Genomic DNA, 15894 nt, shown 5'->3' with positions numbered 1-15894 from the left:
GAGGTGGCTGGGGAGCACCAAAAGGCCGCTGGGGTGCCCAGAAATGTGCAAGGACCACTCTGGGGTGCTTGTGAGACCCCAGCTGGGCCAGGAGTCTGTTCCTGCCTGTGCCTGCAAAGCCCCTGAGTGCCCCACGGTACTGCTGGCAATGCCATGGCTGCCCTGCTGCCCCTGGGCACAGCACTGAAGGCGAGTGTGGGTCAGGCAGGCGCCCGGGCAATGCCCCTGTGCTGGCACAGCTTCTCTTAGCTCAGCACTGGGGAGCACGGCCGACAGCCCCTGGGGCTCAGGCCCGCTCCCCCGGTGGGGAGACAGACCCCCAGCGCAGGAGGCAGGCGTGGGAGCAGCAGGCTTAGAAAGCCAGATGCCTGGACCCTCCCTCCCTGCCTCGACCTTCCCCGCCTGCTTGGTGCCAGGCAAAGGCCTTGTGACATTACAGGGCATTTGGTCACAGCGTGGTGGGTGACGGCTAATGCCATTACCCTCACATTGCACAGACACTGGCGCTGCTGGTGACTGGCCGAGCTCGGCTTGGGGTGACGGCGAGAGATCATCTGTGCAGAGACTGCAGCCCATCATGGAGCAGCGCGATGCTCAGCCTGGGGCTCTCCCTGGTCCTGGCTCTCTGCGTGGCCTCTCTCTTCCCCAGCAGCCTCAGCCTTTCCAGCTGTCCCGCCTGGGCTACATGACGAGGCTGACCCTTGCCCCAGCCGGGCTGCGCGGTGTTGCGCCCTGCGTCATGCTGCTGCCCTGGAGAGCCGCAGGCAGGCAGCACCTGCCCGCTGCCGGGTTTTGTCCTCTCAACGAGGGTCCAGCAGTAGCCACTGCCCGACACCCTCCTGGTCAGCGCAGGCCCTCTCCCTGCGGCCCCCAGGGCAAACGCTGCCGTTTTTATTGCCGTTCCCCCCCCTCCGCAGAAAGCTGGGTGCCCGGCCTCTGCTCTCCCTTGCTTTCACGCCAGCCTTTCCCGCCTTTCGAAGGAGCGGGGTGGGGGGAGGCCGGCCTGCCCAGGGTGGCTGGCGTCGCGGGTGGGCTGCGTACTGGAAACCCAAGGCCCTGATTTTCTGCGCTTTCATTTTTGAGGCGGCCTTCTCATTTCTTTCTTCCCGCCCCAAATCCCGACCTTGGCGCAGCCGGTGCCCGCTCGGACACGACGCTCGCGCCGAGATCCCGCGGCGGAGCGGAGCGGAGCGGGACCGCGTCCCCCCCCTCCCCCCCCGCGCCGTTGGTTCCCTCCCGCTGTGGTACGTCCCGGGGGGCCGCCCGCCCCCTCCCGGCCAGATGCGGCGCCGTTCTCGTGAGAGCGCTGCCGCCGCCCGCAGTTCTCGCGCGAGCCCCACTCTCGTATAATCTCGCGCGAGCGGCCGGTTCCGGTCTTTTCGTCGGCAGGGCGGGACCATGGCGGTCGGCAAGAACAAGCGCCTCACCAAGGGCGGCAAGAAAGGCGCCAAGAAGAAAGTGTAAGGGCGGCCGGGACGGGAGCAGACGGGGCCCGGGGGCGCCTGGCGGGGCGCCGCGGCGGCAGGATGCCGTGGATGCGGGGCGGATGGCAGCGGCCGGGAGCGGGCCGCTGCTGTCATGGCGGCGGCCGGGCGCGGGGCGAGCTGCGTGGCGGCGGGAGGTGCGGGCCGCGGGGAGAGCCCGGGGCGGCGGGGCGCGGCGGTGGCCGCTGCCGCCGTGAGAGCGCGGGTGCCGGCCGAGCTGGGCTTGCTGCAGCCCCGCCATGTGCCCGCTGCTCCGGCGGCGGGAAAGGCCTCGGTGTGGGGAGCGCTCCGCGGCCGTGCGGCGTGGGGGAGGGCTGGGCAGGGCCTGGCCTGCGCCCGGCTCCGGCACTGGCTGTAATGCCGGGCGCTGGGGGCGCAGGCCCAGTGGGCCTAGCGTAGTTTGCTGGCTGTAGAAGCGGGGGGTTCTGGGGTGGTGGTGGTGCAAGCTTTGTTGCATCTGGTGCGTCTTGGCTGCAGAAGTCAAGAAATGAAATGGGGTCTTCATGGGGAAGTTAGTTAAAGGGCACCGCTTGTATCGTGCCTCGGCGGTAGCTGGAACTGTAGCGCTCTATGGTTTTTTTTGTCATCTTAGCTTTATGATGTTTCTGCAGTTGATTTCCGTCTTTCTGAAGTAAATTGAACTGAATGCCTGCCTCGCTGTAGTGGGTAATGCTAGCTGTCTGTATTCACATACTTACCAACCTGTCCACGTTAAACTCAAAAGCACAAAATGTTGACGTTTGCATTTCCATTTCACAAAGCATATGGGGAGGATGGTCTTCCTTAGCCCGGTTTAATCTGAGAAAATCAGTAAAACAATCTTTTCTGCTTTATTTAAATTAAGGGTTGATCCTTTCTCCAAAAAGGACTGGTATGATGTCAAAGCACCAGCAATGTTTAATATCCGAAACATTGGGAAGACACTTGTCACCAGGACTCAAGGAACTAGTGAGTAGTGGGGGTTTATGCAATAGAGGGAGATGTATTTGTTCCATGTGCTAGCTCCAAATGAGACTCGACTAAAGAACTGCTGACAAATAGGTTTTGCTCATAATATTATGAACCTGGAAGTTAAAAACCCAAATGCGCCTCTAATGTAATTGCTTGATTTGAATGAGTTTTCTTAAGTTGACAGAGTTGTTTAAATAAATTAGGTTAGTTGCGGGGAAGTTAATATGGTGTGGTCCTTGTTTGTACAAGAGTACGAAACCACGGATATGGCACAGAAGGACATGCTTGAAGCTTCTAATGAACTGCTGTTGCGGTAACCTGACGAGCTTGAGGAACGTTAAGAATTAAGGAGTCATTCTGATTATCACAGAGGGAGACGTGGAGACAGTGTTACAGGAGACCTTGGTCACAATAGGATCATAAAGACCATCGTGTTAGAAGAGACTGAAATTTGAAGCTTTTAGGTAAAGAGATCTCTCTGTTGAGAGCTGGAATTTCTAACTTAATGGGAGCATATGTAGATGTACCACTGAATGGTAAAGGTTTTTTATATGATCTGGCACACCTTAGGAAAAGGAAGCCTCTGTTAGGAATGCAGGGTGATCCGGATAGAGGTAGCAGTATTTTTTTGAAGGTTAGCTGTGTAGAATGGCTGAATAGTTGCATTATGCTACTCTGGTTGTGCTTAAAGTTGGGAAGATGATCATTATTTTCAACTGTATACATGTGAAACAAGTAAAATAAGGCTCACTGTAAACCAAATATGAGTCAGCCAGTGTTAAAATGGTTAATTGTTAGAGGTAGAGCTGTGAAATGACTGTGCTTAGGTGTTTGTTGCTGCTTTATCTCTCCTGAGCACATGTGGATTTTTATGTTTATCTTTTCATTATTGTTCATAACTTCCAAATACTTTGTAATCCCTTCCACTTAAAAAAACCCAAAACAACCTATTACACATGCTGGAATCTGCAGTATACTGGTATTTGTGTTCAGCATCTGATACAATTATCTTAAAAAGATTCCTCACAAAGTTAACAAAATAGAGTATTTGGTTCTATGAGTTGAGTTGATCTTGTTCGAGATACGTATAAACTTCAGAGCTGTGAAGCTAGTGGCGTCACCTACTATTAGAAAACATCAAATGGAAATTCAGTATCTGATTTGAATAATACTTTTCTAATGTTAATAAAAGGTGTTTTATTTTGTTTCATAATACAGAAATTGCCTCTGATGGACTGAAGGGTCGTGTATTTGAAGTGAGTCTGGCCGATCTGCAGAATGATGAGGTTGCCTTCCGTAAATTTAAACTGATAACTGAGGACGTTCAGGGCAAAAATTGTCTGACCAACTTCCATGGAATGGACCTCACCAGGGATAAAATGTGCTCCATGGTCAAAAAATGGCAGGTGTGTAAAGAACAAGGTCTGCGTTGTTGCTAGTGCCTTTAGGAGAGGAGGTAACTGCTGATGCGTTGTAAAGCTATGTTTGAAGTGTCATCAGCAGATGCTAACGAATGTCAGGTGCATGGTTTTGAGAAACCTGTCTGTCATGTTGATGATAAATGACCATTTCTTTTTTTTAGACAATGATCGAAGCCCATGTAGATGTCAAAACTACCGATGGTTACCTACTGCGCCTCTTCTGCGTGGGTTTTACGAAGAAGCGTAATAACCAAATTCGCAAGACCTCGTATGCCCAGCATCAGCAGGTTCGACAGATTCGCAAGAAGATGATGGAAATCATGACCCGAGAGGTCCAAACCAATGACCTGAAAGAAGTTGTCAATAAGCTGTAAGCTTTGGCTGTGTTTTCTTTTTTCTTCCCTACAGTTTAAATAGTTGTTTGTTGGTCAGTTGTTACTGAGTACTTGGGGAATGGTGGTGCTTCACATACTGTTTGGCAGAGACCAGGCGAGGTGCCTCTCGTGTTCAAAAGCTCATGTGCCGTTTTCTTCGAATACTCTCTTAGTCTCCGCATCATATTTGACCTCCATCAACCATCGTGTTTGTGTAAATGTAAAATCAGGCTCTCCAGAGATCTTTTTTGATTCATGTTACTACAGACTAAAATTATAGTTCTGATCAGTTGGGGCTGTGAATGTTCTGGGTTCTTCTGATAGAAGGAAGTTTTCCGAAGTGTGGTGTTTGCTTCCCAAAGTTTGATTGCAGATTTGCTCTCAAAATAAGCGCACTTGCACTATATCCTTTCTAACATTGCAAGGAAAATGTCTTGGAATCTAAACATACTTGAAGAAAATTGTCAGAAAGTGAAGGTAGTACTGATGCAAACTTCTGCAGAATATCTTGTTCTTAAGAATTCTTTTAAGCCTGTGTTGCTGATGAAGAAGCAGACACAATTTTTAACGTTCTGGTACTGATGTGCTCTCTGATTTCTCAGGATCCCAGACAGCATTGGCAAAGACATAGAGAAGGCCTGTCAGTCCATTTACCCTCTTCACGATGTCTATGTCCGCAAGGTTAAGATGCTGAAGAAGCCCAAGTTTGAACGTAAGTCAATTACTGCAAAGATTTAGTGTTCTTAGAGGAGGATGTGGCAAGCCGTTAGTTTAAAATGCATTTGCTTTTGGATAAAGATGTGAAAGCAGCATCATAAGCTTAAGCAGCTGTAGTAGTAAAAAGGCTTGTCCTTCTAGTCCGATGTTGGGCTCTCAGGCTTGAAAGCCAAGCAGTGATCATTCAGTTCGGAGCTTTTTTGAATTCTTGCCTGAAACTGCTGCTGAGTGTTCAAAGGCTTTGGCTTGGGAATGAATGATGACAATATGTTTCGGTCCCAGATGACATGGAATGATTCTATTTTCCCATTTTCTGACATTCCCATATAATGCAGTAGTAGGTTCTTGACTTTACCTCTTTTCAAAAAAAAGTTTAATTTGCAATTTCATTATGTAGCACTTATTTCAGTGCTTGTTTTTGTCTGACTGAAGTTATTGCAGCAGCATCTCCTTGCATGAGCTTTCTGGAATGGACTTGATCATACCTACATTAAATGTTCTGGTGGTTTAATTTGTATATGATGAGCAATTCAGTAATTTAAAACTGTTTAAATAGGTGCCTCTCTCACTATTTATAATACTACTTCTTTTTAGTGGGCAAGCTGATGGAACTGCATGGTGAAGGTGGTGGTGCTGGAAAACCTTCTGGGGATGAGGCAGGCACTAAAGTAGAGCGAGCTGATGGATACGAGCCGCCCGTGCAAGAGTCTGTCTGAAACTAAAAACTGATCAAAAATAAAAGTTTTAATATACAGAACTAACGTTTGGTTGCCTGTATTGCTCCTAGACAATATTGGTACTGGATATGTGGATGGGTTTTTAATAAGGTAAACCTATTGCCTTGGTTTAAGAAAAGAAAAAAAAAAAAGTAAGTTTTGGAGATCTGTTTTTCATGATTGGTGTTGCAAGATGGGTGGAAGAAGGTGGCTTGTCCTTTCTGAAAGGTGGAAAGTACAATACCAAGGGTTCTGTATGTTGTTTTTTCCCAGTAATTTTGGTCCTCACAAAAGGAATCTTGTGGATGTCTGCAGAGGTTGTATTGGTGAAAGGTGCTTCAAAGAGGAGCATTGTACAGGGCAAATGGGGTGCCACGCAGGGAAACTCACTGTTCCAGAATTTTTTATTACAGGGAAGCGTTAGGGATTTATCCAGACCACTTACTTGAGAATTACATATGTGTATCTTTAAGCTTCTTGGTGGTAATTTGATACGCCCTCTCATGGGATAGTTTTGGTCTCTGATAGTCAAAAGGTGTTAGAAGATCTTTAAGTTGTCATTTTGATTATGGAAGCAGTGTTAGTTTTGAGCAGTGTAGAAATGCAGAATATGCTCAAAAGTAGGGTTGTATGTAGTTTTTTAACCTCTATCAGCACTGAGGGGTAACTGTAGTCACAGTTGAAAAACCCATGGAACTTCAGGGGGAAAAAAGGCAATGGTTTATGCTTTCTGAAAATAAAGCACACTTAAGTGATTTGCAGAGTAATTTTAAGAGTGCTTTTTCCATTATCTGATAGCATTTTTGCTTGTTGTTCAGCTTATGCCAGCTTAAAAATTGAAGAGTGTGTTTTTCTGGCTGAAACAAGGAGTATTTTGTTTAGAATGTTCAGCATGTTTTGTTTAGAATTGGGCAACAAACCTAAACTTTGTGCTATTAAATTGTTGGTAAGTTTGTGATTTAAAACCCGAGAACAAAATGGTACGGACCTGTTTGGGGAGGTCACTGCGAGAGTGGTGGTTCTTGCAGTCAGCTGTGCAATAGCTCAGGACAAGAAATGGAGGAAAGTAATGAAATGTTACTGTTGCAACAAGGATACTAGGGGAAAAGTAGAGGGACGCTACCTGTGAGGGCTGTACTCTTCAGCATCGGGGATTTTCACCTTTTCCTAGTTGGTAATTCTGCTTTGGAGCAAATAATAAGCAAAATGAAAAGAATGTTTTCTAATTTATTTAGAAGGCTGCAGGTGATGTGATTTCATATTGTGATTCCAAGTTACTATTTTAATATGGGGGATGATACTCAGAATAGCTCATGACTTAATATTCAGGTAACTGTCTTTATTGGATCATAAATAGAGGCCCACTTGTTCTGCTTCTTCCAGTTTGTGTAGTGGAAGTGTAGTGAGTGCTCAAAACTTTCACGGTGCTGAAACAGGAGAAAGGAATAGTGCTGCTTTTAATCTTCTGCTTTGCTCTTTTCATCTGTACTCTTGAGGCAGGTGTCATTTTCCTCCAAGAGTCCCAGACAATTGATATTTTTGAAGCCATATATTGCAACAAATGCCCCTTCGCTTCTCTAACAAAAATGAGAACTTTTCACTGGAGTTAGAAAAACAAACCATGATTTAGGGTAAGTGTGGTGAGGTTGAAAATCCGTGAACCTACTACAGTAAGTTTTAATGCAGGTGTGTATGTAATGTATGTGCATATATTCAAGCCCTGCATTAGAGGAAGGTCTGTCAGAGCTGTTTAGTGATGGATGTGTGTTGGCTGTGTTCTCTCTGCTTAGCAATAGTTCCATCAAACAAATCCTAAGGGACTGCAACTGGCCTGTACTCTCTGTAGATGAGGAGAGGTAGAAATCCTAAGGTGGTGTTTCTGAGCTCATTTCTGAAAACTTGTGTGTCTCTTACCCTGTTACTTCTTCCTTCAGCTCTGTGTGAGCAATATACGTTGTAAAAAGGCTCAAAAGGCTAGTCCAGGAGGATTTGGGGAAAGAACAAGAACTTGCCTTCCCCCCCCCCGCCCTGTTTTTTTAATTTATTTTTTGGAACAGTAGACTGCTGGCACTACCATGTAGGGGCTCTGGGTAAATGTATGCTTTATAAAATGATTTCAGATGGGGGGAAAAGTAGGCAGGAAGGAAAATTTTGTGCATCCTCTGTATTCTCTGTACAAATATCAGCTGAAAAATCATGGTGTTTGAATAGCAGCAATCAGCAGAGCACACTTAAAGTATGTGTAGAATTGCTAGTCAGCTCAGGGTAAGCTCAGCTCTTCACAGCATAAGGGAATAAAAATGCCATCATGACTTAATTATAAAAAATTTTATTGGTTAAATACATTCTTAATTTACAGAGGTACCATAACAAACTTACTGGACCTAACAGATTTATTTAGGACGCTGTTAATTGTACACAGAACAAAGATGTCTTCCTGAAGATCTTTCCAGAGGGTGGGTCAAACAGAAAATGTTTTGATAAATGAGGCTTTTATTATCATACTAATGTATGGGGGTCTAGCTGAATTTCAAGGTTACAGCTGAAATTTGCTATTATATTGCAGTTAGAATTTGTGTTCTACCTCACTGTCAATTTTTTTGCAGAGTATGTACTGTACACCTTAGGAATTTTATGTTATGATCTGTATGCAGTTTCATGGTGATATTAGGCATCAAGTCTTAAGAAAATCCCTTCCTGTAAAAGCCCAGCATCTAACTTGTTTCAGTTTTAATACATACGCCGTTTTAGCTGCCTGCAGTAATGCAAGCAGCCTTTAGATGGCACTCCTTGCTCTGGATATAAGGCTTTGCTGCTCTTCCTGCCCTGCATAATAGGGAGGAGATGTTTAAAATAAAGCAGAGTGGTCTCACCTACGGACAGGCACCGACTTTAAACATTCAGTGGAAGTTACAAAAACAACTGGTCAATACACAGTTATAAAAATGGGGAAGAGGAAATTGAAAAAATACAAAAATTCAGTTCTACTTTTGAGACTTGTATCAAAATCTTAGAAAACTGCCAGACAAACAGTAAGTAAACACCATACACTTAAGCCTCATCTGCCACCACAATGATGCGGTATATCTTTGGAGGACCTGGGTATTCTGTTTGTTGGTGTGGGCTTTGCTTGCTTCTGCTGTTCTCCCCCTGCTGTGCTCACTGGAGGTTCAGGAATTGTGTTGGCACAGGTCATGGTGGAAGAAGCCTGTTTTAATAGGGTGATCCACTGAAAATTCATGGTTGAAAAGTCTTGACTGGGCTTGCAGGAGTCAGGAAAGCTATCTATCTGTATCTTTGTTTCCTTGGATCTCTCTAGAAGGAGATGGCTGTTTTATTGGAATAAACAACAAGAACCTTTGGAATGTCCTGGCAGGAGAGCTTGGAGAATGGGAAGGGTCGTCCTCGGAGGTGGACTTAACGTTAAAGTTTGATTCCACAGGAATTCCAGACAGGCTTGTTGGGGGTGGTAAAACTGAATAATAGCTGTATAAATTGTTGTGTTTCCATCTTTCTAGAATAGCACATAATTTATAATTGCTTTTATAATGTTAATCCCCGTAATAAAAGTAGAAATCCAATTCTCGTCTCATTAAAACTTTGTGATCTCATCCCCCAGCTGCGTGAATGGTATTGGTGCAGTTTAAATATGCAACACTTCACAGTTGCGAAGCTTCTAGAGAAAAAAACTGGAGGGCTAACGCCTGTGTCTATATTTGCAAGTACTGTGGCATAACAGTGACTCTGCAGAGCAAAACGGTGCTGAGGACCTCATGTCTGTGCTGCCTGTTCCTCGGGCTCGCTTCAGGTGAGCTCCAGTCTGCTGCTGAGACTGGATGCCCGTTCCCTGCTGCGGGGGAGCCCTTCAGTTCCGTTTTGGCTGTAAGCTTGTTTCTGCCTGCTGTGATGGTAACCAAAGTGCAGTGCACAAGGAAGGGAGGGCAACCCTCGCCAGCTTGCTTAGATACCAATTTAGATGCACCCCGATCTTTTGTAGCAGTAGGTATTTGTTGCCGTAATACTTAGACCTCGTATCGATAAAGTTGTAGGCAGGCAGGTGACTAAGTCAAAACTATCTCACGGTCAATCATGATGATTCTAGTTTCCAGTCTCCATCCACCACTCAACTGTTGGCCCTTTTGCAACCTGAACTTCCAGACCCACAAAGAAAAATCTTGTAAGGGTATCTTGATACCCAGTGACCTGCATCCCTCTGAAGCACTGACTTACGCTAACAGCTTACTCGTTCCTTTTTGTTATATAGTGCAAAAGTGATGGAATACTGTCAGCAATGAAAGAGCCAACTGCAGCATAATTTTTTTCTATTCCAGTCTGATTAAGTTAGCAGTTAATCAAGATGTGTTTAACTATTTTGTCAGAAGCCAAGTGTTGCAAAAAGGAATTTACTACCAGAAGTTCCTATAATGTGAAACTACCTCAATCATGTCTTAGTCTGTCGTTCAAGTCACACTGCTGCTTTATACTAAATGCCTTTGTTAGAGCTTCTTGAAGTAAGCTCTTGCCAGGTGTGTTTTCCTTAAGGCCTCAACAGACCATTTATAATGATGCTCAGCATAGTTGGCATGTGGTAACAAACTGGAAACTAATCCCATGTCTGCTGAAAGCTAAAACCAAGGCTGTAGAATATCCTTCATGTTAAGGCTAGGAATAGTGTTACTGAAGTATGTTCCAGTGCTTGAGTGACAAATGAAATGCAGACTGAGTGAAGACTGGCTTTCCACTTACATGAAGGGGGTGGAGGGGCAAATAGTTGGAATAGTGCAGCTACTGCATGGAGGGGATCTGAGAAAGCTCAGTAAATGCTGTCTGTCACAACTAACTTCAGCTGGGAAAGAAGGGTATGATGGTGCTTGAAGAACAGTGGGCAGTAGAAAAATCTAAACCTGTTTCTGGAAAGGATTTTGGGGGAAGGGAGGAAGGTCTAAGATGATTCATACTGATTTGAACATTATTTGTTAAGAGGCGTTTCTTAAAGTTTTACTTTTGTGATCTCCCTGTATGAGCAGCTTGGGCTAAGAACAGAAGAATACTACACAAGGATTTGTTTCTGAGTTTTCCCTCTTACCAGTATTAGATTTGATATTTTTCTACTATGAAATATCAGTTATCTTCCTTATCCTCTAAGTCATAAAACAAGTGGAGTCTACTGCTAATGTGGAAGTCAAGCAGTAATGAAACTTGAATATCAAACTTTATCTACATACTGAGTGCTGTAATTATATCATAAAAACAATTTTTAAATTTGGATTTTAAAAAGTTTTTTAAAAAGCCCAAAGAAGCTTACTTTATGCAGACTTTGTGCATGATAAATGTAATACCAGATAGTAAACATACTAGAATGCTATTTAAGTTAAAATGGTGTTGCACCACAGTATTTCCCTAGTTGGAAACTGCTAAAAATCCTGCTTGTATTTGCTCTCAGAGCATTCATGAAGCATGACTACATACACTGTCACAAAAGACTAAAGTTTTCTTATTTGACTTCAAGATACTAGTATGACTGTCTAGAAAAAGTAGTGCAAAACATTGATAGTCAAAACACGTTGATGTCTTTTTGCTGTGCCTTTAGGATAGAAAACATTCTCTCCCACATGCAGGGAGTACAGAGAGAGGCAACACTTCACGGTGTTTTTAAAATCTGAACAAAGTTCTTGGGAAATATCCCAGACTTTCCTTGTATCTCTCCACTCATCCAGTCTTTGTCTACAGATTCCAGCTCTGTTATTGTATCACCTGCCTGTAAGAGAAGGAGGAATGTGAGCCAGTACAGCTTACCGTGCAATGTTAATGCATGCATAGCTGATGTTATTCAGAAGCAATTAATATCAATCAAATAAAAGAGAAGTAGGATGTGGCCAATCTCTTCTGTTGGTTACATCTCTGAGATTGTTTGCCAAAACCAGCTGAAGCTTCTCTTAGGATAAATACTTGTCTATGCTGAAAAATCACCGCCTTCCAGAATGAAAAAATAGCACTGCTGGATAACTTCTTGCGTTGCTTAAGCTCTCCAGGTAGGTAGGTATGTTAGAGAGCTGACTCACAGGCCCCCTGCCTTACTTATTATTGTGTGTGTTTCCCTGCTCTGACAGTCTCTTTTCTTAAAACACTGCAAAGCTTTTTTTTTAATTATTTTTTCAATTTAGTCCCAATATTTTCCAGCACTTGGAAACTTTCCTCTTTCCTTTGGAAACTTTCCCAAAAAGGAAAGCAATTGTCTAAGTAGCTCAGTGTGGCTGTTTAAAATAAACTGCAGCTCCTGTGTTTGAACCTTGTTCCTGTTTTCATTGTCCCATGCCATACCCTTCATCTGAAATACTGTCATGGCCCTGGCCTTTCTTCCAGTACCTCTGTTACCCTCTTCTGCTTTAAAGAATCGTCTATCCTTTCAGCATTGCAAGCTGCTAATACTGAAACGAATTATTTTGCTAGTTTTAGAAGAGAAAATAGTGTGTTCCAGCTGCTAAACACAATTTTGGGCCTGCTGTGAAAGTCTGCTGTTTCTCAGAAACTTGCTTTTGAGGACAGAGTTACCTAAATCATGACTTTGAATCTACAAGGGCATGCTGTTTCTTGTTCGTGCTTCTTAATGTTATCTGGGCATCCAGCAAGTATTTCATTTCTCCCTTGTTCCCATGGCAACTATGTATTGTGCTGCCAAACTTTTAGATCTTGCTGTACTAGGTGTCCCTTAGAGGCATTGCCGCTGTAGCACTGGCACTCTTACTATTATCCTCCTTCTCGTTGCTGTCTTTCTGGTTAAAGAAGAGGCTCCCTTGACTGTATCAACTCATCAAGAACTGAATGTACTGCAAAATGAGGTTTGTTTGTCTTGTCATGTTTACTGGATCAGAGAAGTCAGAGGAATTCTGCAACTCCTGACCTCTTTTCAGTGTCTTCAGTGAAGATTTTGCCAATATGAAACAGAAGCGATAAGGCCAAAAATTTTTTTAGAGACCATTTATCAAATGTATTAATATCTATGCCTATTCTATGATGTGCTTTGTTCTTTCTTGTTCCAAGCCTATTTTCCACAGTGGAAAAAATCTTATTTTTTTAGCATTCTTTAGGAACATAAGACCTTTTGGAAAATTGGGCTAAGAGAAATACTTACTTTGAAGGAAAGCTCATCTTCATTTTCTCCATGAAAATCATAAAGCGCTTTGGCTTTTCCTTTCTTCCCTCCGGCAGACTGTGACAGCTCTACCCTGGCTGCAGAATGTGGACAAGACAAGTTATTTGGACTGGAGTGAAATAAATCTCTGTTTCTGGAGAAGTTTCCTGTCATTCTCGTGTTTTCTCGTCACTAGCGTGGCTACAGGGTGTCCAGATGTTATTACTACTGCTACTTAGCAAATTCACTGTCCTACTGGAATAAAAATCTCTAATAACACCAGTTCATTTTTACAGTACTAACACAGTCTCATGGTTCTGCTTTTAAGAGGGCTAAATTTAAAGTTCACTTACTTGAACTTTCCAATGGCAATATCTAATAAAAGCTGTCTTTTCCTCTTTGTACTTGGAGATGAAGCAGCATGTGGTGTGTGCTATTTGCCAGTTAGGTGGAATTTATTTCGTGTCAACTTTCACTCATGGCTTTACTTGCAAAAACTATGGGAAAAAATTGTGATTTTCTGTGTCCTCTGTGAAGGTTTTAACTGCATTGATTTGGGGACCAAACAGAAGCTTGAGGAGAGCAAGCAGCATTCATTCCTTGCTTCACCAAGGGAATTACAATAGTTCTCTGCCAAGATGCAGCAGCTGTAGTTACTTACATCTCTACCAGCTCTTTGGCTGTGCTGCAGTGTTTCTCTTCAGCTGAGGGAGAACCTGGCTCCCCTCCATCTTTTGTACCCCTGAACTTCTACTGAAGGCAGCTCAATGGTCCTGTTTTGCCTGTGCCCAAACCACACTTTAAACCATCCCAGAATCTGTATCATGTCCCAGCTTACTGACTACAGCATCATATTGCCATTATTAGAGAAGGTGGTTCAACACTTAGTTTAGCTTTAGGATATTAAGGGCTGTGGTGGTGTGTGGCTTGTTAATGCAATGGAATAGTTAGGTTCTCCCAGAATTCTGTCATGACTGTCACAACCCAAGGAATAATGAATTGCCATCTAGGAGGAGCACTGTACCTGAGCAGGTTTGAACAAAAACTGCTGGGAAAATCCCTTCCTTTTCATTCAGTCTTCCTCTATACCACTCCAAATCTACTTGTTCCAGTATTTGGATGTAGTCTCCCTTTTTAAAGGACAAATCATCTTTGGTTTCTGCTGTAAAATCATGAAGCGCTTCACACCACTCTACTGAGCGTCTGTTGTTCTATTCAAGTGAACAGAAGAAATGCATTAATTTTAGAAGTGTTAATGGAGCCCATAAGCTGATGGCTACTGGTGAAAGCAGCTGTACAGAACACGGGTGTCCTGACTTTCTCTCATACAACAGTGTCGCTGCAGATGTAGACTAGAATGGCATTTCAGCAATTACCACAGAATTTCATCTAGGCTCAGATGCATTCCTTTTTATCATTGGTGGCAGGGGACAGGATTAATAAATTCAAAATTAGACCACTGCAGCAATACTTAAAATAGAGCTAACAAGAATTTGCTTAAGCACAAAGGATAAAAACTTACTTATATTAATTTGCTAAAAGCTATGAATACAATCAATTTAGGCCAACTGTCACAATTCAAGATGTGACCATGCAGCATTGTGTGCTGTGGGAGTTGTGTTACATTCAGGTTTAAAGTTGTGCAGCTAATCTGACATTATAATAGAAAGTCTATGTAAATCTATGAAACCTCTATGTAAATTCTGGCCCTCACCTATAAAATTTTATTACCTGAGGAAGGGAAGAAGAAACCTCCACCTTGTTCTTCAGTGCTGCTCCTGTACCTACGTAAGTAAAGCACAACAGAATAGGAGCAATGACTATTCAAAATGTTACTAATGATAGATTTTAGATACTCAAAGTGATTATTAAGACTAGCTTCTTAAGAAGTCCTACTATTCCGTTTGATTTTTTTAATCTGTCTTCTCTCCCCTTCTACCTCCTTTCCACATTCATTGTCCTTTTGGACTTTTCTCCTATATGCTGCCTATATGCATGCAGTACAAAACCATGTTCTTGAAGATTTTTGCAAACATATTCATACCTGTTCCAGGCAGATCTTCAATTACTTCCACGAAGTTCAAGGGGAAAATTCCAGACGTGCCTCTGAGCTCTCCTTTGGCCCACTCTTCATTTACATATTCTTTAAGGATAATAGTTTCACCTTCTGAAAAACTCAGCTCATCTTTCTGATCTCCAATATATTCAAATCGTGCTACACATCTTGGGCCTCTGCACAAACAAAAGAGAAACTTACTTTTTGCTTATTTGTTATTATTGTCCACTTATTATTAAGGCAGCATTGTGCAAAATATGGATTGATATCTTTAATTAAAACGATGAAAGAATGCACTGAAGATAGAACAGGTGGAAAATTGGGGTCTAGCCCTGGTTCTCATCTCTGCTTTCTGAGGAGGATGAGTATGGAGTCTGGAGGAGCTGGATGCAACTTCTGCATCCCAATTCCTGGTTGTTACAGTATTTTGCATAAGACCCTATTTCTCTTCCAAACAACAACAAAAAACATCTCACACTGTTTCTGGGCTACCTCTCCCATTTTATATTTTTGCCTATATCCAAGTAAGCGTCCTGATACACTGTTGGTAAGAGTTTGATGGTTTTTTGAGCTAGCATCCAATTTAGATGCAATCAAACATGGGAGGGGGGTGGGTGTTGCATATTTGTCCAAAATCCCAAATACATGGAGGTTTCATAGGGGGAAGCTAGTTTTCATCTACTTTGACAAAATTTATTCTGTAAAATCTATCCCAGGCATGGGGAAATAACTTATCTATCAAGAAAGAAACATCAATACATCTGATAAATTTTACATAATTTGGTATAATACTGAAAAAACTAATTAATTGTTTTCCTCACTTAAATAGATTTAATAATTTAAGAAACTAATAAAATAAATTTAAGAAATTAAGAAAAATTTTTATTTATCAGAAATACCATGCAGGAAAAAAGTGATAATAGGCTTTAATTCTTTCTATAGCATCACAGCATACAACCAATGTAAGAAGCTTGATTCCCACCCCTGTCCCCAACTCATGTCTTTGCAAAAGCTTCAGGACAGAGCTAGCACTTTCTGTTTCT

At 43.1% G+C, this 15894-nt stretch overlaps 2 protein-coding genes and 1 non-coding gene across 5 annotated transcripts in view; 2 read left to right on the top strand and 1 right to left on the bottom strand.

The window, feature by feature from the left end:
* Positions 1-1388: 1388 nt before the first annotated feature.
* Positions 1389-5704, top strand: RPS3A (ribosomal protein S3A). The gene is made up of 6 exons (XM_050896727.1): positions 1389-1460; positions 2329-2432; positions 3654-3841; positions 4018-4226; positions 4833-4942; positions 5542-5704. The coding sequence occupies exons 1-6, from the start codon at positions 1399-1401 to the stop codon at positions 5661-5663; spliced, it is 795 nt and encodes a 264-aa protein (XP_050752684.1). The 5' UTR covers positions 1389-1398; the 3' UTR covers positions 5664-5704.
* Positions 5199-5268, top strand: LOC127016341 (small nucleolar RNA SNORD73). Its single transcript, XR_007766488.1, has one exon. It is a non-coding gene; the product is annotated as a small nucleolar RNA SNORD73 (small nucleolar RNA).
* A 2268-nt stretch (positions 5705-7972) lies between the features above and the next one.
* The window catches only part of SH3D19 (SH3 domain containing 19), a 46895-nt gene continuing 38973 nt past the window's right edge, over positions 7973-15894 (bottom strand). For all 3 annotated transcript variants that reach the window (XM_050896723.1, XM_050896724.1, XM_050896726.1), the window contains 5 exons: positions 14840-15027; positions 14527-14579; positions 13820-14006; positions 12796-12893; positions 7973-11421 (listed from right to left, as the gene is read on the bottom strand). In XM_050896723.1, the coding sequence (XP_050752680.1) occupies positions 11305-11421; positions 12796-12893; positions 13820-14006; positions 14527-14579; positions 14840-15027 (643 nt within the window). In that variant the 3' untranslated portion in view covers positions 7973-11304. The remainder of the gene's footprint in view (positions 11422-12795; positions 12894-13819; positions 14007-14526; positions 14580-14839; positions 15028-15894) is intronic.

Source organism: Gymnogyps californianus, chromosome 4 (genome assembly GCF_018139145.2).
Source record: "Gymnogyps californianus isolate 813 chromosome 4, ASM1813914v2, whole genome shotgun sequence".
NCBI classification, from domain to species: Eukaryota; Metazoa; Chordata; class Aves; order Accipitriformes; family Cathartidae; genus Gymnogyps; species Gymnogyps californianus.
This window is presented reverse-complemented; position numbering and strand designations above follow the sequence as displayed.